Source organism: Ahaetulla prasina, chromosome 1 (assembly GCF_028640845.1).
Source record: "Ahaetulla prasina isolate Xishuangbanna chromosome 1, ASM2864084v1, whole genome shotgun sequence".
Classification (NCBI taxonomy): domain Eukaryota; kingdom Metazoa; phylum Chordata; class Lepidosauria; order Squamata; family Colubridae; genus Ahaetulla; species Ahaetulla prasina.
Window position 1 is genome coordinate 348,376,660 of NC_080539.1, and position 22,794 is coordinate 348,399,453.

The window sequence follows — 22,794 nt, forward strand, 5'->3', positions numbered from 1 at the left end:
TGATGGCCAATATATCAATATAAATCATAAGGATTGCCAGCAACAAAGTTACAGTCATACAGTCATAAGTGGAAAGCGATTGGTGATGGGAACGATGAGAAGATTAATAGTAGTGCAGATTTAGTAAATAGTTTGACAGTGTTGAGGGAATTATTTGTTTAGCAGAGTGATGGCCTTCGGGAAAAAACTGTTCTTGTGTCTAGTTGTTCTGGTGTGCAGTGCTCTATAGTGTCGTTTTGAGGGTAGGAGTTGAAACAGTTTATGTCCTGGATGTGAGGGATCTGCAAATATTTTCACGGCCCTCTTCTTGATTCGTGCAGTATACAGGTCCTCAATGGAAGGCAGGTTGGTAGCAATTATTTTTTCTGCAGTTCTAATTATTCTCTGAAATCTGTGTTTTTCTTGTTGGGTTGCAGAACCGAACCAGACAGTTATAGAGGTGCAAATGACAGACAATAATAACACCAGCTCAGTATAGTGAACTGGGGTACAATCATTCCATGGGGAATTGAATCCTACTGCTCCTTTATGGATGTCAGTTGGTGTTTAAAGAATATACAGTTCACTTCTGTTATTTCCCCCCCCCCCCTTAGGATGAAAACAGCCTTCTTTCTTTTTGACCTTGCAGAAACTGGTTCCACATCTGTGGAAGAGAAAGCAAAGCTTTACACACTTGCTTATAAGGTGAGAACTTTCCACTTTGGGATAGAAAAGCTCAAGCTGTCTATATATATGCAAATTAAAATATTATTATTATTATTATGTTTGCACATGAATAAGTCATAATTTTGGGGCAGGAATCATTTGTAATTTTGCACTATGTAATGGGCGTAGTCAAAAAGTACTGCAGTAGGAAACCTGACTATTCACAAAATGGGTGTCATGGTAGGTCAGTGTTAATGCATCTGTTTAGACCGGTGTTTAGATGCGTGAACTTCAACTTCCGGAATTCCCAAGCCAGGTAAAATAAAAACACATCTTAAAATTGTCAAGGTCGAGAAACACTTTGCTAGATTATTATGATGCTCCCTCTCATCTGAGTGGGCCAATTACCATACCCTCAAATGTCCCTGAACGTCATTATGTTGCTAGGGACTAAGGCTTTATAACAAACCAACTTCATATTTAATATTTTTTACTAAATAAACTTTATTTAAAATGTCATTTAGGCACCAAGGGATGCGCCTGGGGTCTGGCTGGTATCTATTCCTGGTGTTTATATGGTTGATTAGTGTTGATCTTTCCTCTGGTTCCAGTCATCAGATCAATTTATATAAAATAGTACGGCCACAACCAGGAGATCTATTTCTATCTGTCTGACCACTAGGCATCAAGCTGGGTTGGTATCTTTTCCTCCCTGCCATTACCTGCTTTAGGGCTCCGAATAAGGCATGATATTTGCAGGATTCAATCTGGGTCAGTCAGAGGGACCAGAGGTTTAGTCTTCCGAGCTTTCGGACTCATGCTGAAGCCCATCCTCAGTGAATTTCTCTCTAGCAGAACGTTCCCTCAGAGAGAATTTCCCTGAGGATGGGTTCCAGCACGAGTCTGAAAGCCCGGAAGACTAAACTTCTGGTCCCTCTGACTGACCCAGATTGGATCCTCCAACATTATTTTGGGATACATATATTCATTCGTGAGGGCATGATAGCTGTTTCTACCTCACTGCTCTTGAGTGCTGCCTCTAGATAGCTGGAGAGATTCTCCTTCACTTTGCCTCAGAACTGCGGAACCTTTTCACTGTCCTGTGATAGTGAGCCAAGTGCCACAGCTAAGCTTACTTGGGAAGGTTAGCAGACTAGTGGGATAGCAACTATGAAAGTCCACTTAAGGTAGTGCCTTGAGGTTCCTGTACAAGAGTAGGACCAAGTTCTCATCTACAAGTTGTAGAACCAAGCAGAAGTAGGAAGCTATTTCCAGCAAGCAAAGACAGACCCCTGGGTGATTAGCTAAAGAATAATATCACAGCAAGTTTTCTATGTCTCCCCTTTCCCCCCACCCCATGCGAGCTTTGCTCATGGTTTGCTACCTGCAGGTCTCGTAATTGTGTGACTATGAAAAAGGTTGGGTATTGATTCTGCATCAGTAGCAACTCAAGTGCATGTACATTTTTCTTTCCACTCTCCCACGTTGGAATAACGGTGGCTTAGCAATAAAATGGATACAATTTAGAGAAATAACCCAAGTTCAGTTCTTTTCTTTTGCTGTTTTCATAGGCAGAATGGCTCCACTAGAAATAAAACACATATCTTCAGTTCATTTTTGCTTATTCTTCACCCTTTTTGCTCTCTAGCTTCTCTCTCTTACTTCTCTCTTCCAGTTTACCTTTCAGATTTATCCTTGGGATTATTATTCTTTAGTTTCCCCTTGAGAATCCTACATCTTTATTCCTCTTTTCAGTTGGATGACATCAGAGCAGTATGCCCAATCATCAGCCGCACACATGAAACCTCTTAGCTCAAATCCTATACACACTGGCTGGGGAGTGCTTAGCGGAGCTTATTTCTGAATAGAAATGCAGAGAGTTGCATTTCATGGTTTAAAACATATGCTCATAAACGGTGTCCTATTTTTCTTCACTTGCAGAGACTTTATTTTATATAGATGCTGTTTATGCCAGGCTTGACTGCTTTAAAAAAAAAGTGAGCAAATATTTGTAATACAGGGAAATGATATCTCTGAGATTTCTCTTCAACCCTGAACCATCTTCTGTGATTTACAGCTGTACAAGGAAATTGTAAACACGTATAAAACTCATCCAGTGAACTGGCACAAAAATTACGCCATCGCCTGTGAGAGGGTGCTACATTTTCACCCAGCGAGAGAAGACCCAGAGGTACTACTCTTAGAAATCATCAAACACTTCCGCCTTTACTTGGAGGAAGCTGCAGATGATCCCCAGCAGAGCAGTATTTTGCAAGCCATTAAGCATATGAAGAAAGAACTTCGGGAAGTGAGAAAACTGAAGACAGCAGCGAGGCGACCTGTGTAGGACATGCTGAGCTCAAGGGAAGATCTGCTGGAGAGGAAATGAAGAGTAAGAGAAGGATTCCACAGACGGAAACAAAGCAAACTTAAATGCAGTGTTTTAGATGGGAGGAGAAGACTAATCAAAAGAAGGGTTTGGTGGTATAGAGAAGCATGAACAAAGGCTGAGGGACATGAATTGGGATTTTTCTTCCTTTTGATGTTACAATGTGAGGTCATTAAAACGAAGCTGAACGTCGGAGAGTCTAACTGAAAACTTCTTAACACAGTACGTTGATAATTAGAGCCCTGGTGGCGCAGTGGTTAGAATGAATTATTGCAGGCTAACTGCCCATTGTCTTGAGTTTGATCCTGATTGGTTGATGTTTGACTTAGCCTTTTATCCTTCCAAGGTTGGTAAGATGAGAACCCAGATTGTAGAGGATAATATGCTGACATTGAAAACTGCTCAGAGTGTGCTGTGAAGCACTGTGGAGCAATATATAAGTCTAAGTGCTATTGCTATTGCTAATTTGCTTCCCTGCCAGCTACAGTCAAGTCTCCCTTGAGGTCAGCTCTGATTATAGGATACATCTACATTATATTGTTTTCTTGCTGACAATATGGAAGCTGTCTTCTTCTGATGTGGTTCTTTCAACTTCCCAATCAAGCTCACAGCCTTGGCATTTACTTGGTGGTCTCCCATTCACATACTAAACAAGACTGACCCCGCTTGGTTTTTTTAAGAATCAGGTATGGTTGGCTAGGCATTGTCACTCACTGTGAACATGGCTACCAGATAGAACAGAGTTGTCAAACCAGCTTGACATCACTTGTATTGGGGACGCCTGTGGAAGCCCGAGCAATCTGCCAATGAAAAGAGGCTTCCAAGTTCTGTTTCCGACTGTGACAGCCTCCTGCAGTCCTCTGCCAGTGAAAACAGGTTCCCAAACTCCGTTTTTGGCTGCGATGGCCTCCTGCAACCCTCTGCCAGTGAAAATGGAGCTCAGGAGGGCTGCTCCTAAGCTCCATTTTTTGCTGGCAGAGGCAACTTGGGCCAGTCCTTCGCTGTTTCCAGGGAAGCCCCACGGGCCAAATCTAAGCACCCCACAGGCTGGATCTGGCCCCCAGGCCTTGAGTTTGACACCCCTGAGATGGAATAAAAAGTAGGTTTATATTAACAGAGAGTTTGATCATTATCACTTTTGCCCTCGTACCAAGCATGGAGTATCACAAAAGCATTCAGTTGAGTACTTTTGGGAGAACAATGTTGGATTTGAGATGCCTCTGATCACTATATTCGTATGTTCTGTTTGATTTATCCATTTGTATATGTTAATATTAAGTGTTAACTATTTAGTGTTCACATCAGAGTCAAAATCTTAATAGCAAAAACTGACCTGATGGAATTGGGCATTTGATAATCACAGAATCCATAAAAATTAATGGACAGTTTACCTCTTGAAAGCCAGTGGTCTCTGAACCACCAACTTCTTTCCATAAAATTTACACTACTTGCAGCTTTTTCTGAATAGACATGATCTGACCAAAATTAGTACTATAGGTAATCCTTATTTAATGACTGCCTTGTTTAGCAACTGTTTGCAGTTTTGATGGCAATGAAAAAGTAATTTTGCAATCAGGCCTCACATTTACGGTTTTCACAGTCTGTAAAGCAAAAGAAAGCTGAAGTAAGATCATAAACAGATGTGTGGTTTCATTTAGTGACCACTTCATTTAATGACCAAGTTGCCGGTCCCAACTGTGATCATTTAAATATACTCTAATCAACTCGGAGGTAGATTATTATAGAAAAATTCAAAAAGGATGGACCATATTTTATAAATTGAGTATATGTTATGAACATCAAAGGTCTCGGCTTCAATCACCTACATTTCTTCAATAAGAATCAGAGGTGCAACTGATTTCTGTCAGATTTTAGAGAGCCATTGATTATAGTTTCAGGTATTTAAAATAAGTTGTGAGAGGGCTGCTTCACAAACTGTAGTGAGAAATTGGATTTCACCCAGTTTTTTTCCACACAAAGTGCTTTTTTGAGCATTATAATCCTCTACCTCTACCCTTTTTTGGACTAGATAACTTTAAGGATTGATAATTTCTATACAAACTTGTCTGATTGCTAAGATCTTCCTTGGATACTGCCTGCCGGTTGAAGTAAGGTACACTCAAGATGGGGTATATCTGAACTTGGACATCATGTGCAACTGTATATCCTTGAAAATAGAAATATGTACTTCCAGTCATAATGTTATAGTTCTGCCACAGGAGCAAAGGCAAGTCACTAAATGGTTTTCTTACCATTGTCACGTGTCATTAATGGCAGAGCTCTGACAAACATCTTTTTATTATTCCACACATTTTAATTGTAGATTTTTATATTGTTCTGATCCAGCTTTGTTTTATTTAACCTCTTTTCTAGCTTTTGAAGGATGCTCTTGATGTTTGTTTTATTTATATAATACTGTTCTTTTGTATTTACTAGTTGCACTGAGAGATTTTTACCTGAATAACAACATGAACATGTTTTTGATAAATAAGTAAATACTTGCATTTCCAGTCTGTCTTGTTAAGGTGTCCGTGTTATAGAATACCTGGATTTATCTGATAATTGGAGTGATAGAAAATCAAAAACAGCTTCTCATTCTTTCACTTGCAATCTCACCAACTATATATTTTCTCAGGATTATCATATTTTTGCACCAACTCATAAAAGATGGATTTGCATCATAGAACATGAAAGTCTTTTAAAGAATGCAATTCCATGTAAACAAGATGAACGGACTTCTCTGGGATATTATGATTTTTTGCACATTTAGAGATCGGTTCTTGGAGTGTGACCATCACATCTTTTCAGGAGTTTCATCAAGAATATAAAGGCCACGCACGTTCTTTTGTTCTAGAAATTATTCCAATAACCATGGCTCAAATAGGAAAGATGCCCTTTTATTCTTGCTTTAGTTAATTCTCTTATGATAACATATTGCAGATTTATTATTCTATGTGGCTAGCAACTGGTGGTAAAAGGAGATAAAGAATTTTTTTCTCAGATTCGAAGGAGAATTCCAGTATGCATACTAAAAAGTAAAACTCTGAAATTATGAAAGGATTTCTTCTCAGAAATTTTATTATTTGGATATGTGTAACTCTATTTTGCACTGTTCTTTTTAATTCAGTATGTAGATGTTTTCTAAAGTAAATCTAGAAATTCAGTGTAAAGGTACTTCCTCCAGCACATTTTGCATACAGAGAGGCCTCTTAATGAAAAGTATTACATAAAATGTTCAATTGCCTAAAACCACGATAGGCAGCAGAAGTTAATGTTTGTGGATTCATCTAATGATGATCATAGTATATGAAAGACTGACAAAATGTAAGATGAAAAGATGGTAAAAAGCATCAATTGGAAATGAAAGGAAAAGCTATAGTCTTGAAAATTGAGAAAAGTGGAGTTTAATAGATGAGAATGAAGATGTTCTGATCTAGTTACTGAAGAAACACTGAAATGACACATGGAAGGATTGATGTATTATGTGTTTGTTTGCAAAAAAAACAAAAAAAAAACAAAAAAAAGATGTTCTGATCTTATGGAATGCTCCATCAGTAGAATTATTCAATAAAAGATTAGACGGCCAGGAATTCTCATACTGTCCAGGGTGGTATGAGAATTCCTGCATTGCAAAGGGAGTTTGATGAGACGACCTCAAGGTTCCTTCCAACCCTTTCATCTACATTTGCAGTTCTGTCTTGGTGCTAATACAATAAAGATGATTCAATAATACCTAAATTAAAAAAAAGGCTTCTAATGTGATTTATTCCATTTGAATCTTCCATAGCTGCTCAGTTTACTCCTTATAAAGGAAATGACTGTTGTTCAGCTCTGTGTACAGTATAACAGAGTAGCAGAACAACAGAATTGGAAGGGACTTTGGAGGTCTTCTAGTCCAACCCCCACACCCCCCTGCTCAGGCAGGAAACCCTATACCATTTCAGATAAATGGTTGTCCAGTCTCTTCTTTAAAACCTCCAGTGTTGGAACACCCACAGCTTCTGGAGGCAAATTGTTCTGTCAGGAAAATTCTCCTTCGTTCCAGGTTGCTTCTCTCCTTGATTGGTTTCCATCCATTGCTTCTTGTCCCTCAGGTGCTTTGGAAAATAGGCTGATCCCCTCTTCTTTTTGGCAGATCCTGAGATATTGCCACACTGCTATCATGTCACCTCTGGTCCTTCTTTTCATTAAACCAGCATGTCAGGAACATACTTGCATGTCAGGAACATACTTGCAAAATGTAAGTTTCTCAGCTGCCCCCCCCCTCCTTCATCTGCCACAAACGGATCGGATCAATGGCCAACCTGGTCTGGTACGTATTTGAAAGGTAGCAAACCGTCCTGCCAACAGACTTGAGATCTGTTAATTCCATATGGCATGTCTTTAGATGAACAGAAACCTTCAGAAGCACTGCCCTAAATAAGCAAGGAGAGATCAGAGCTATTTGACAGAAATTTAATTCTGATTGCTCTCATGTAGCACTGCTGTGCTAAAGATGATCAAATGCAAGGTGAGAGAGGAGAAAGAGACGAGAGAGAGACTCTTCCACTAGGCTCAGTTGCAGAAACCGGTTGCCAAGTAAAGGCATTTTTGCATTCTTCCTCATTACTTTCCTATTTATGTTTTCACCTCCCTGTTTGTTCACTTGTAGATCAGGTCCTGTAATTAGCTGCAGAACCTACAGCTTACATTTTGAAGGGGGGGCTTTTCATGGCAAGCTTTCCCCCCCTCTTTTTCCCTTCTCCCCCCCTTCTTTCTCTTTCTTGTGTGTATGTGTGTGTGTGTGTGTGTGCGCGTGCGTGCGTGTGTTTATTCCAGCCATAAATTCATTTTTGTTGTTGTTGCAAGAATCTTTTCCCTCCTCGCCCCACCTCCGCACATGAAGTAAAAGGGAACAACGTTAAGAAATGCAAATAATGGCTCTTTCTTTGATTATGACAGTTAATTAATAGCAACCTGTTTTAATGAATTAAGTCACTCACGGCCCTTCAGCACTTCCTAAGGAGTAGCCAGAATCTGTAGGGATTCTTTCCCCCTTCCAATTGTATAGCGCCTAGACTCCCGAGCTCTATGTAGGCCCCTGTATAGAAATGTCCGCTTAATGATGAGGGAGGGTTTTCCAGCTTGCCTGCATTCAAAGATCACTGGTGAGTTATTCAGGGGCTGAAAAGGCCCCTTCTCCCCTGGCGAGGAGTAGTCACAGTTCCGCACCATTGTGTTAGCCGAGGTCCTTGATCAAAGGCCTCCTAGTGAACTCAACTGGGCTCTCTTTCAGACGACGGCCATAATTAAAGCCACTAATTCTCTTTTAAAAGTGCTGCAGGATGCCATGTAGGCATCTGTTTGGAGTGCCCTTTGTGATGTCATAAGCTGCTAAGGGCTGGGGGGGTGGGCAGGGAGGGAGCTTTTCTGAGCCAGATGCCAGTCACCGAGGTGCTTCATGACAAGGGTCCCTGTGAAGACCTTGACAAGGTCTTGACTGCACAATTCCCAGCCCCGAATTTTCTCCTTCATAGCTGCTGGGAACCGACCCTCAAAAGAGGTCTGGACATTTTAGGAGGAGGTGGGGGGGTGGAGAAGTGCCAGTTGGAATGGTGAAGGTGGCATCAAGGGCAGCCAAGAGCTCCATTTTCATCACCCCATCCTGTAGGTCGCGATCGGTTTGGGTGGGTCACCCAGGGAAGTCCTCTTGCCCTCCCATCCTCCATGGGCTGAAGGTGCCCAGTGGAGCTTGCAGAGTGCCGAGGAAGGCCCTTTGAAGAGCATCAATGGATGTAACAGTTCAGCTGTTAAGGAGACAAATACATGGAGGAGGCTCATTAATTCCTTTTGGCTGTCTCTGTGCCTTTTGCCCTTTTATCGCAGCCTTATTAGTCTCCTACTCATCTTGAATGGGGAGGGGCTGGGGGGGAAATGAATGGGAGCTGTTGAGTGCTAATTGGAAAAGGCTTTTAATCACAGGCTAAAGACTTTACATTGACTTGAAAGTTACTTCTGCCTGGGAAGGGGCCCTCTCCCTACATACAGAGACAGTCATTTTAATCTATCTACCAAAGCATTATAAAACAAAACTGGCTTTAAAGGAAACCGCTGGTCTTTAAGATAACACAAGGCTGACATTTTGCTTTTAATTGGGTATCTTATGATAATGGGTATACTGATAGAAAATGAAGTGAGATCCAGGTAAGGTTGCTGATATGTATAGTGATAGATATTTAATTTTCCCCCTCCTATTTACATACCCGCTTTTTGCAGGAAATTGAAAAATCTGTGTACAGTTTAGGGTAAAGCAATAACAGGAAAAAAATTGTAGTAAGTAAGTTGAAATAAGGGAGTAAGGTGAAAGAGATGTATCTCCAACTTGGCTTCTTCATCCCACCTTCCCTGCATTTGTGGGAAAAGTAAGAGGTACGAGACCTGTATGGCCTCAGCTGACTCAATATGTTCAAACTACTGTGAGATGAGGAACTAAACATGACTAGCTACAAATCTTCAATAATTATATATAGATTTAGATGGAATTTGCATATGTAAAAGAAAAACTGTCTTTTTCTTGTAATCCACCAGGAGATTAATAGGGATCTAGTCAGAAATCAGATTGCGGGTTTTGTGAAATATAAGTGTGATTATTTCTCCTGTAGGGTACCAGAGTCAGGATCATCAAGGTTCAATTATCTTGACATTCAAGTATTCTTCTCTCTCCTGCATTGCTTTTTTTCCATCATGGTTATTTTTACCTGGAATAGGCAGAGCAGCTACTTCAATCCTGAGACCTTGCAAGCAAACAAGAATCTTGATTAGTGTTGCCCGGGAGAAGGGTGGTATAAAAGTCTAAATAATAAATAAATAAAATAATAAATTACTGGATCATGATTAATGTTATCCATTATTGGTGCAGGGTAGTGAGTAATAGACTTCTTCCTTTGGGGTTAAATCACTAGAGAGTTTCAACGGGAGCATCATCTGTAAAAACAGGACTGTCCAATTACCATGGTTTTGTCAGGCACAAGAAATCAGGAACCAGAATTATTCAAATGAGGACAAGTTGATTCCATGCTATCCTTAAACAAGAATCTGAACTACTGAAGATCAATGTGAATTAGCGGTAGATAAGAGTCAATGGAATTCAAAGATCTCTTGTAGGCACGAAGGGACTCCAAACTGATGATGTGCTTGCTCCCTCCCTCAGGCTGAGTCTTGTCATCTCTTACAGATTTATCCTGAAACTATGAAACTGAGAACTTCTCAACCTTTAGAAATGACTTCTTGTTATAGGTTTTCATTCTTCAATTTTCACAATTGCAAATCTAAACGTATACAGGAAATGGCATAATCCATGATATAGGATTAGGATATAATTTCCCTTTCGTCTTTGAGACCTATACATTTGCCACATACAGAACATCAAAGCAAATTATGATCCACGAAGCTGTCTCATCTGCCTTAGAGAAGAAATCTTCAGTTATGAAGATCTAGATGCCTTCAACAGATTGTGTAGAAAAGAATACACTGAAATACATCATCTCCAGTCTGTCCCATATTCCAAAATTTCTCATTGACACTTCACAAATTGCTCAGACGACTGGTCTGCTGCTTATTTATTTATTTATTTATTTATTTATTTATTTATTTATTTATTTATTTATTTATTTATTTATTATTTAGATTTTTATACCGCCCTTCTCCCGAAGGACTCAGGGCGGTGTACAGCCAGATTTAAAACAATACAATATACAGATTAAAACAACAATTAAAATAACATATTATATTAATGGCCGAGAAATTTAAAACCGTCAAATTTGACCCATAATTAAAATACCCCAATTAAAATTATTAAAATTCAAAAAAATAAAAAAATTAAGCCAGTCCCGCTTGGATAAACAAGTGCGTTTTCAATTCACGGCGAAAGGTCCGAAGGTCAGGTAATTGACGCAAACCAGGGGGAAGTTCGTTCCAGAGGGTAGGTGCTCCAACAGAAAAGGCCCTTCCCCTGGGGGCTGCCAGCCGACATTGCTTGGCGGACGGCACCCTGAGAAGACCCTCTCTGTGGAAGCGTACGGGTCGGTGGGAGGCATAAGGTAACAGCAGGCGGTCCCGTAAGTACCCGGGCCCTAAGCCATGGAGCGCTTTAAAGGTGGTAACCAATACCTTGAAGCGCACCCGAAAGACCACAGGTAGCCAGTGCAGACTGCACAGGAGCGGTGTTACACGGGAGCCACGTGTGGCTCCCGCAATCACCCGCGCAGCTGCATTCTGAACTAACTGAAGCCTCCGAGTGCACTTCAGGGGTAGCCCCATGTAGAGAGCATTGCAATAATCCAGACGGGAAGTGACAAGAGCGTCACTCAGCCAACCTGAAAGGTGACTAAATCCTCTGTGCCAGGCAGCTATGGGCACTTGCTCAGCTCTTCCCTTACCAGGTACAGAAGAATTGATAGCTACTTTTTCCATCTGCAGGTAACGGGAGGAGAAATCAACCTGAGGGAATCCACCATTTGTTTTCCTTCACTTGACATAACATTAAAATTGTAAGAATAACGTTATTTACCAGCCTCGTGAGGGAGACATAGTAAGATTTGACCACAGGAATAGTACAATTTATGCCGGCATACTTTTCAGGGACTGAAAGATACTGTGTTAAGATAGCCGCAAGGAAGACCTGGAAAGTTTCAATTCTTCACGAATCCAGAAGGCTGGAGGGGGAAAAGATTATATTAGGAAGATTGCAGAGAGATAGCTTGTGGCTTTCATATATTACAGGAAATGTCAACAAGATATGTAATTTGGGGGAGAAACAGTGATGGATTTCCAACAAGCCAACTTTCATTTAGAAATTAGCAGAGGGACAATGAGGGAACAGAAATATGGGCTACTTTGCAATGAAAACAGAATTTCTAATTGGGCACAGGACTTATAGTTTGAAAACTATAAAAGGGGCCTCTTGTGGCTCAGACTGCTAAAACAGTCTGTTATTAACACAGCTGCTTGCAATTACTGCAGGTTCTAGTCCCACCAGGCCCAAGGTTGATTCAGCCTTCCATCATTTATAAGGTAGGTAAAATGAGGACCCAGATTGTTGGGGGCAATAAGTTGACTTTGTATATAAATATACAAATAGGATGAAGACTATTGCTAACATAGTGTAAGCCGCCCTGAGTCTTCGGAGAAGGGCGGGATATAAATGCAAATTAAAAAAAATTTATTAGCATCAGCCAAATTATGAAATCCTTCTAATACACAATCATTGTAAATTATTATTATTTATTTATATGTCACTAGGATTACACTGCAGGTATCCAGGGTCCTTTCTAAATTTGAAAAATGGAATGACTCCTGTTTAATTGGGGTTAACTCAGGCATCTGATAAGCATGGGTTGCTTGCCCATTTCCCATTAAATAACCCCCAGTGATTCATGCATCATGCTAAGCCATAAGACATGATTTCCTAGCACCGTGGCTAGGTCCACCCAACATACTGAAACCTCACCAAACAGCATAATATGGCTTACTGTAATGTCTAATACCAGCTGGTTTTCAGGAGCTAAACCTTCCGTATACAATGGATATTTGTGTGTAAGGTTTCCAGTCCAGTTTCTGGCATAGCCAGTTGGAAAAACCTCTGCTTAGAAACAGATCTTCAGTTCATCTCAGAAGATAAGACTTAGCTAGGAGACCCAAAAAGATGACTCCATTAGTAATTATCATTACTTTATGAGTAATGAAGTGTCTCTTTCTGCCCTTTTTAAAAGTGTCTTTGCTTGCCTTGTCCTTTTCCATATGCCTCAATAAGCAAATAATATAAATCTGGCTACGTATCAGCAAACATAGAGGGTTGTCATATGTGGATTGCAAAAATGTGAAAGTTTTATTAAATTCCTGGACCATCATATTAGCCATACATTATCCACGCAAAAAAAATAAAATTGTAGGTTACCATAAATCTTTCTCAAGTTCATGGGTGTGTATGTAAAGTGTGTCATCAGCAGTATTCAAATAAGAGCACACTTTTTAAGCGATAATATGCTAAGCAATAAGTTGTACTATGTGGGAAATTATTCCATGAAATTATTCCTGACATGTATTTATTTTGGTGATAGATAGCTGGGTGCAAAGGGAACAAAGTACAGAGACTAAGAGCCTTCCTCCAAGACTCTACTAAGTAAGTCCTTCTTGCATTTTTTTAGGAGGGGGTGCAGTTCAAACATTGAACCAAATTTTACATGAAAGCAGATGCAGCCAGATGTTGGCAGGAGATGCCAATAATTAATTGGAGGTGCGGTACCCTGCTTTGGGTCCATGCATCCAGCAGAGGGCGCACCAGAGAAGAATGCAAAGGGGCCAGCCTTGTAATTGTTTCCATCAAAATATGTAGCTCCATGCTTTTGTGTGCATATTTACATTCTGGAATGTGGTTCAGAATGCAGGCATCAGATTTAAAACTTCGTTTCTACTTATCGACACACTGGAGACCCTGGTTGATTTGCAAGCTGCTCTATTTACAGATGCAAGCTGTTAAATGGTTGGATTTAATTGTCATACTAGAGTGAACCCGGGCCTGTTACTTATTTATTTATTGCTTCCTTGCTTTCTTTTCAAATGTAAAACACTGAGTTGTGAAAAACAAATGGAGAAGGGAAACTGGCATTTTTTTGGGGGTGGGTGGGGAATAGTTGTTGAATACTATGAAACATTCTACATACATTTAGAAATATGTATTTAAAATTTATATTAATATTTCTGCTAGAAATGTTATACTTGGCATTTCACACACAAGAGAATCTTTAAAATGACTTCATGTTCTTGAACTCCACAGCGAGACGTCAAGGCAACAATCCTGCAAGGTTGACTAGCATTACTGGGAGAAAGTAGGTATTTTTTTCCTCCAAGATTTGGATATGCCATTGGAAAAAAAAAGGATTACTGCTTGTAGGAGGTACATTCATTCTTTTCTCTCTTTAACATATTATTTTAGCAAGCTTTAGATCATCAAGAAACCGCAGCAATTTACTCAAAGGCCACAAGGGGTCAAAAGAAAGATATGTTTATTACCAGAGTTCTTCTCAAACCTTTTCCAGGTCTCTTGTTAGACCCATTTTGCAGATAAGGATTTAAAAAAAGGAGGCTGAAAGATAAAAGCTATAAATTCCAGACTGAGAAATAAACTCAGAACTGAAGATCTCTGGTTCAATCCCTCATATTCACTAAGATGAAAATCTACATATTAAATGGAGGCCCAGTAAAAGAAAACATTATTACACACGGAAAGCTACAATTTAATGGGGAAAAAATGACACTGTCATGTCCATAAATTACAAAAAAGACTACAGGTAGTCTTCAATTTACAACAGTTCAAACAGCCCTGAAAAAAGTGACTTATGACCATTTTTCATACTTATGACCATTACCCGTGGCCACATGATCAAAATTCAGATGCTTGGCAACCGACTCATATTTATGACGTTTGCAATGCCTTGGTTGTTGGTGTGATCAGCCTCTGCAACCTTTTGACAAGCACAGTCAGTGGAGAAACCAGATTCACATAACAACCATTACTAACTTAACAGTGATTCACTTAACAACTCTGACAAGAAATGGGGCAAAACTCACTTAACAAATGTTTCACTTAGCAACTGAAACTTTGGACTCAGTTGTGGTTGTAAGTCAAGGACTAGCTCTGTTTGCACCCTCTATTGTCAAGAAACCAGTTGATCTAAATTCGGTCTCCGTGTCTGACTTTTGATCATCACTTTGACCCTCTTTTAAATTTCACCTCGTACAATAGTTTTCTGTGGTAAAGCAGGGATCAACTCCCAATTGCTTAACAGCAACAACAGCAATATAATATTTGCATTTAAATTAGACTGAATCAGTTCTAAATAAGATAGTAAAAGAATTCAGATATGCAGAAATTGGCTCAAGATGGAATCAACAGTATCAATACAAAGATAACTAGATTTGCTTTCATCAACAATAGTCATCGAGTGATTAAAACGGGAACTTCGTTGTCCTTTCAAGATTTCCCTGGAATACCAGTATATGCCAAAAAGACAAAAAACAAAACAAAAAACAAAACTCCAAACTATTCTGATGTCAAGTTTTTAAAGATGAAAAGACATTTGGAAAAAAATCATTTAGCTGCATGTTTTCAAACACAGAGACATGAACTCCATCCAAACTGGCAAATATTTCTGTTTCTACTTATAATTTAAATCAGTGTTTTTCAACCTTCTCAAATTGAAGATCGGTTGGCTGGGGAACTCTGGGAATTGAAGTCCACCCATCTTCAACTTGGCAAGGTTGAGAAACACTGATCTAAATGGTCCTGCATGGCAAACCTGATGGCAAATTTTAGCTCTGATACAATGCTGGCTGAAAATTATGGAAATTGAAGTCCAGCACACCTGAACAAACCATGTAGGCAAAGACTATTTTAGACACCCCGAAGGCAGGATTACTTGGCTTCTTCTAATTGCAAAGAGAATGACATCTATTGGTGGCAACGTCAGAACAGGGCTACATTTTGCTCAGGTGGTAAGAAAATCTCTGACAAAATGCATTTCTCCAGGGCTGAAAATAATAGGACCCCATTGCAAAACCAGGGTTAACTCACAAAATTAGCAATAATTATTTCTCCCTTTCAAAGGCAAGTGGCACTCTTTTCGCCTTAGAAATTCTCTAAGAATCAGGGTGGTGCTGTGGTTAAGATTAAGAGGCTGAACTAGAATTGAGGATTAGATCTGGCCTGTGGGGCTGCCCTGGAAACTGAAGATCTGACCTGTGGTGCCTCTGCCAGTGAAAACAGAGCTCAGGAAGGCTACATGCAGCCCACATGAGCTCTGTTTCTGGTGGCAGAGGACTGCAGGAGGCCGTCACGGTTGAAAACGGAGCTTGGGAGGGCCACGCTGGGATCCCATCCTAGCCTTGCCCAGGCCACTACAGGTGCCCCCGACACGAGTGACATTGAGCTGGCCATGCCCCCCTCCCTCCCCGAGGTCAAACACAACCCTGATGCGGCCGTCAATGAAATCGAGTTTGACACCCCTGGTCTACATCCATGGTAGTTTTCTGCATACAGTTGGGCTGATCATTAGCTCTTGACCTACTTCAATGAGCTTTTGCTGCGATAAAGAAATGAAGGCAGAAAGATATAGGATAGTGCAGTGATGGTGAACCTTTTTGGCACCGAGTGCCGAAAAGTGAGCCTGCGTGCATCTGGGCCACAACCCAAAAGAGGAGTTGCCCAGGGTGCATGCGTGCACCCGAAAATGAACTTCTGGTTTCAGCTATTGAACTTCCAGTTTCAACCAGCTACTCTTCTAGGTTTCTGGCACAATACATGCACAATGATCAGCTGGCTGGTGCATATGCTCATGGAGGAAACCGGAAGACCAGCTCTTTCAGTTTGCCGCATGCAAAAAGGTCAGCTGATCATCGTGTACCCAGAAGAGGAACGGGTGACGCAGCGCATGCCAGGTGACATGGCTCTACATGCCACATCGGGCATGCGTGACATAGGTTCGCCATCATAGCTATAGTGATTTCCCAAGCAGTGGCCCGATAGTAATCTAACAATCAGCATCAAATCCTGCTAAGGATGTTGCTTTCACAGAAATATTTAACCCAGTGTTTTTCAAATCTCAGCAACTTTAAGAAGTGTGGACGTCAACTCCCCAGGCAGGCTGGGGGAATTCTGGGAGTTGAAGTTCACACATCTTAAGGTTGCTGAGGTTGAGAAACAACTGGAAGGAAGGACAACTTTTGGTTTCAAGAATCAGGTTCACTGTCAGTCCAAGGACAGAATTCAAATAAAATAGGTACCTTCTGTAGAGCCCCAGAGAACTTGATGGGGTTCTCTGAGAAAGCAGAGGAATGGGGGAGAATTCACTTCAGCCCAGGCAATTTTCTATCACTGGCTTTGACTTTGGATCAAGAGTTCCAGAACATATGTTGGTTTAAATATCTATATAGATCTATCTTGATCTAGATATATATAGAGAGATGTAGATCTTTGGTTATTCGGGTTTTCTCCCGCGTAAAATTGGAAGTGTCTTGGCGAGGTTTCGACGAAGTCTGATTTGTCATCTTCAGGCTTCAGCTTCGTGCTTCTGGGACGAAGACTTCATTGAAACGTCGCCAAGACACTTCCAATTTTAGTTCTAGCTTCAGAAACATTCATCGGCATCCTTCAGTCTCAAAAGACTATGGTATCGTGCTCTGGAAAGAGATCCTAAAACAGCATCTAGTGTGACTAAAAAGGCCAATTTGAGAGTGGCAATCCCTTCCACACTGAGGGCGGATACATTCTGTCCCCTGCCAAGCCCCCAAATTTTGCTGGTTCCGGGACTGCCTCTTTGCCTCAGCCTGCCAAACAAATGTCTCTTTGAATTGGAGAAGGCCATGCTGCGTCTTTAGCCTCCAAGCTGAACGATCGGAGGTCAAGGTTCCCCAGTTGTTCAGAAACATGATCTGGATAAAAAAAAACCTGGCTGTCCTTTACAGATGAGATGATAGGAGAACAGTGCATAAAGTGCAACTTAGAGTCACTTTGGTGTAGTGATGAAGGCACCAGGCTAGAAACCAGGAGACCCGTGAGTTGCAGTCATCTTAAGCACGAAGTTAGCTGCTTTCCTTGGGCTAGTCACACTCTCTCAGTCCCAGGAAGGAGACGGTGGCCAACCACTTCCAAAATCTTGCCAAGAAAACTGCAGGGACTTGTCCGGGCAGTCTCCAGGTGTCAAGAATAATTTGAAGGCACACACACACAACCTATTTCTATTTTGTGACTTGATGAACCCATGCCAGGGTGTGGAAGCGTCTGTGCTCACTAGATAGGCCCGCTGTGCCTCATTTCATTTCTTTTAAGGAGCTTTCTGGGAAGAGAATGTGTGATTGCAGCCAGACCTTTCTGCCAGTTGGCAGGAACAGTTTCTACCTGGAGTATTTTGCTTTCATCCCTTGTTGCAGAGGGCAACGCAACTACTGACTAGGACTCTTCCTACTTCCCGCTGGCTGGGGACCCTGAATCTGTTGGTAATCACAGTTGTTTTCTTGGCTTAGCACAAATTTTGCAGATTGTCCAATCTTCCTTTCAAAGTCTTCTTTTTATGCTGGGGCAGCTTTCAAATGTATCTGTCTCTCTCCGAAGAGCCAACATGTTTATCTTCTGCATTTGTGTATAAACACCATATGCTTGGTGATGATTCTTGATATGGCTGGAAATTTAATAAAGCTGCTCAAATATTGTTGCGGTTTCAGCTTTTCCTCTTCTCTTGCCAAACAGGAGGACTCTTCTGGTTTCATAGGCATCTTTCAACAACTTTAATTTCATTTGTAGATTAAGAATGGAAGTAGTATTTCCACTTGGTTGGCTGCTGGGGTTGAAGGAAACAAAAACATTCATTGTTTGCAACATTTTGAAATGTCTTTCTTTCTTTCTTTCTTTCTTTCTTTCTTTCTTTCTTTCTTTCTTTCTTTCTTTCTCTCTCTCCCTCCCCCTCTTCTTTCTCTTCTTTCTTTTTTCTCTCTCTCTCTTTTTCTCTCTCTTTTTCTGTCCCTTCCTTCCTTCCTTCCTTCCTTCCTTCCTTCCTTCCTTCCTTCCTTCCTTCCTTCCTTCCTTCCTCCTTCTCTCTCTCTCTCTTTCCCTTTTTATTTCACTTTTCTGACATGGGATATAAAGCTGTAGGGAGGCATTATATCTGATGTTCAGAGCACTTTTGTCAGGTGTTGAGTTGACAGGATTACTTCAAGCTTATTTTAGATTTGGGAAGCACTGGAAGGGGGAAAGTGCTTTTCTTTCAGAAGGATGAATGCAGAAAGCATAAGAATGATTGAGCAAAACTATCTGGATAACTACCAGTACTTTTCCCACAGAGAAATGGCAGATATTTAGGGGAAATACATAGCACTAGAACATAGTGGGTGATCAAAATAGTAGAATCAATCTTCTCATATACCATTTAGCCCTTTCCTGGCTTGTTAATGAGAGAGAGAGATTATCAAGTAATATTGTGACTGACAGTTTGGTGGATTCTATGCCCCAGGGACTTAAAAAACTTTCACAGTGGGGGACAAATAGCTGAGCCCAGATTCTTCGTAAAGATAGAAGCAAAAAGGAAGGAAGAAGACCATATAGTACCATTCATTGTTTCTTTCCTCTTTGTTCCCAGAATAAAGACAAGTCTGGAAGAAGGAAGATCCATTCTCTAAGACCCAACAAAGTAATAACAGTGAAACAACAAAACCTCATTTTAACGTATGCTGATTAGTGTACATTTAAAGTGACAATACAATAATTATTCTATCAGAGATTATTCAACTAATTTCAGAGGAATCTTGGAATGTTCTGTTACTCATTTGCTCAGTATCATGGATGCTTTTAGTCATTGTTTTTGAACCATGATAACTTTAAGATGTGTGAACTTCAACTGCCAGCATGCTGGCTTGGGAATTCTGGGAATTAAAGTCCACACTGCTTAAAGATGCCAAGTTTTTAAAAATTGCTTTAAATGGATTAATGCCAAACTCAATCTCATTCCCTCTCCAAGACAGCAACAAACAAAAAAGGAGCAAAATCAACCACCCCATCAAACAAAATTGAGAAATATATCAAAGGTCCTAATAGACAGGTGATACATTTGTATGCTAATTGTCAGCCATAATGATTCGGTAAGCAGCTTAATATCAGCTTTAGAGGAAGTTGATACTTTCCTCCAAAGAATGGACCTGAATAACAGGTGCAGTTAGTAGAATCCAACAATATTCTCATATTCAGAGTCCCTTCTCCAGTCAGGAGTCCTGAAAAATGAAAAGCATTTAAATGGAAGCAATTATAATGATTGTAGCAGGGACAATTTATTTCAGATCCCACACAAGAAAAAAATTCTTCCTGTGCTAAAATATGATAAATGCATATCAAGGCATTTAGCTCTGGTGCCTAAATTCATAGGTGATGAGAAGTTTTATTTCCTGTATCATCTCCAGAGTAGTCAGTTAACACTTATTGCAAGCTGGTTCGAAAGACTTGTAGTGCACCATTTTAACAGATCTGCAGGAACGAGAGTATTACAAAGTGCATCCAAGGGCAGTTTCAAGATCCTTGAGTGAGGAAATTAAAATGAATCTTTGTGATTTACCTAGCAAAGCCTATTTTGACTTCTTGCAGACTCTCATTAGAGTGTGTTTTGTTTGGTTAATGTTAGCAATTTCTTTGGGCTGTTAGCTATGTCGAGCCGATGGCTGCCCACTACAGTTTCTATTTTGTTTTGTCTTGTTTGCATTAATTGACAGATAACATTTTGGCTCAAGAGCATCAGGAACAGTTTATTGGTGGATGATGGCGTTGGTGGATGATCTCTGGAGGGCTCGGGACAGGGGGTATTCCTCTGTTCTGGTCCTTTTAGATCTTTCAGCGGCTTTTGATACCATTGACCATGGTATCCTGCTGCGACGGTTGGAGGGATTAGGGATGGGGGGCACCATTTATCGGTGGTTCTCCTCCTAACTCTCGGACCGTTCGCAGACGGTGTTGGCAGGGGGGCAGAGATCGACCTCGAGGCGTCTCATGTGTGAGGTGCCACAGGGGTTGGTTCTCTCGCCTCTCCTGTTCAACATCCATATGAAGCCGCTGGGTGAGGTTATCCGTGGTTTCGGGGTGGAGTGCCATCTGTACGCTGATGATACTCAGCTGTATATCTCCAACCCGAGCAACCCAGACGAAGCCGTCAAGTTGCTCGGGTTGGAGGTCTTGAAGCCGTGCGGGGCTGGATGGGGAAGAACAGGCTCCAGCTCAACCCCTCCAAGACAGAGTGGCTGTGGATGCCGGCGTCACGGCACAGTCAGCTTACGCCATCGCTGACTGTTGGGGGTGAATTCTTGGCCCCCAGGGGGAGGGTGCGCAACTTGGGTGTTCTCCTGGATGACCGGCTGTCCTTAGAGGAACATCTGACGGCCGTCGCCAGGGGAGCATTCATCAGGTTCGCCTGATTCACCAGTTGTGTCCCTTCCTAGACTGGGACTCCTTATGCACAGTCACTCACACCCTCGTCACTTCACGTCTGGACTATTGCAATGCTCTCTACATGGGGCTCCCCTTGAAGAGCACCAGGAGGCTCCAGCTAGTCCAGAATGTGGCTGCGCGGGTGATAGAGGGAGCACCACGTTGCTCCCATATAGCACCTATCCTGCGTGGCCTGCACTGGCTGCCGGTAGCCTTCCGGGTGCAATTCAAGGTGCTGGTTATCACCTTTAAAGTGCTCCATGGCTTAGGACCGGGCTATTTACGAGACTGCCTGCTGCCACTGATAGCCTCCCATCGACCTGTGCGCTCCCACAGGGTGGGCCTTCTCAGGTTGCCGTCGATCAAACAATGTTGGTTGGCGGCCCCCAAGGGAAGAGCCTTCTCTGTGGCGGCACCTGCCCTTTGGAATGAGCTGCCTCCAGGGTTGCGCCAACTCCCCGACCTCCGGACCTTCAAACGTGAACTTAAGACCTTATTATTTCACCGTGCGGGACTGGCCTAAGCGAAATTTTTAAATGGAAATTTTAATGGGTTTTATGTTGGTCTATGACCGTTTTAGTTTGATTTGGCCTATTGTAAATTTGGTTTTTAATTTTGCTTTTAAATTTGTTGTTTGTACTTTGTATTGGTTTTTAATATGGCTGTAAACCACCCTGAGTCCTACGGGAGAAGGACGGTATAGAAATTAAATTATAAATTATAAATAAATAAATATTGTGTCACATAAAGTGTGACAATAAGATACATATCTACACATCTTGACATTCCATCTACTTGAAAAACTAAAGTAGAAGCCAAGGATAAATCTAAGTGGTGAATCAACAGAGAAATGAGACCAGCAGCTTTTGATAGTTTATGTGCCATAGTCTATAGTTAAATTTTCTGTGATGTCAAATATGATTTGTATAATGTATGTACTCTATGTATCTGATCTGCCTTTTTTCTATTCTGTTTGCTTGAACCTTTTTTTAAAACTTCTGAGCCAAATAAAGTTTGTAAAGTGGGATTTAATCTGCTTTTTCAGTTTCTCAGCTATGAATTGTAATGGTGCTATATTTGTTAAAAACCCAGAGATTGAGAATTCAGCTTGAATACCTTACATTCTATCCCTCCTTCTTGCATTTTGATATTATCATTCAAAGCAATATTTTAACTCTAAAGTTCATCTGCTAATCCTTAAGCTGCTGATATTCCAGAATCAATAGGATGAGATTTTGTGGTTGTTATTATTATTATTATTATTATTCATTTTTTGTTCTTGCTGGGTTTTCTATATTAATATTTATAAGCATTGGGAGAGTCATATCTATGGAATTTATATGAATAGAAATGAGAAGGAAGCCACTGCAATTGCTATATTGAAATACCATATCTAGTATAACTGATAGCATTTTTGGTCCTTAGCAACAAATGGAGATAAACTGCTTTGCTGAACAACCCATTTGATGCTCATCTGTTGTTTTGTTCACATGTCTTTCTGTGTGTGGCCATATCAAATATTTCAGATGTGTTGTAAGCAGTTGCTCTCTTTAGATGACTGCTGAAGTTCAAATTGAAATTCAACAGTGAAAAAAGTAAGGTTCTACATTTAGGCAAAAAAAATGCACAGGTACAGTATATGTAGTACAGGGGTGTCCAAACTTGGTCCCTTTAAGACTTTTGGACTTCAACTCCCAGAGTTCCTCAGCCAGCTTTGCTCAGTTGAAGTCCAAAAGTCTTAAAGGGACCAAGTTTGGACACCCCT

The 22,794-nt window shown here is 40.9% G+C and overlaps 1 protein-coding gene across 9 annotated transcripts in view; it reads left to right on the forward strand.

The window, feature by feature from the left end:
• TMEM260 (transmembrane protein 260) overlaps positions 1-22,050 on the forward strand; it is a 61,860-nt gene extending 39,810 nt beyond the window's left edge. For 3 of the 9 annotated variants that reach the window (XM_058162997.1, XM_058162991.1, XM_058162996.1), the window contains 2 exons: positions 594-684; positions 2,723-8,411. In XM_058162997.1, coding sequence (XP_058018980.1) covers positions 594-684; positions 2,723-2,992 — 361 coding nt within the window. In that variant the 3' untranslated portion in view covers positions 2,993-8,411. Of the gene's footprint in view, positions 1-593; positions 685-2,586; positions 2,626-2,722; positions 8,412-13,131; positions 13,194-13,847; positions 17,167-19,200 lie in introns of those variants that run through there. The other 6 variants (XR_009152713.1, XM_058162993.1, XR_009152714.1 and 3 more) reach the window with 6 other exon arrangements.
• The last annotated feature ends 744 nt before the right edge of the window (positions 22,051-22,794 follow it).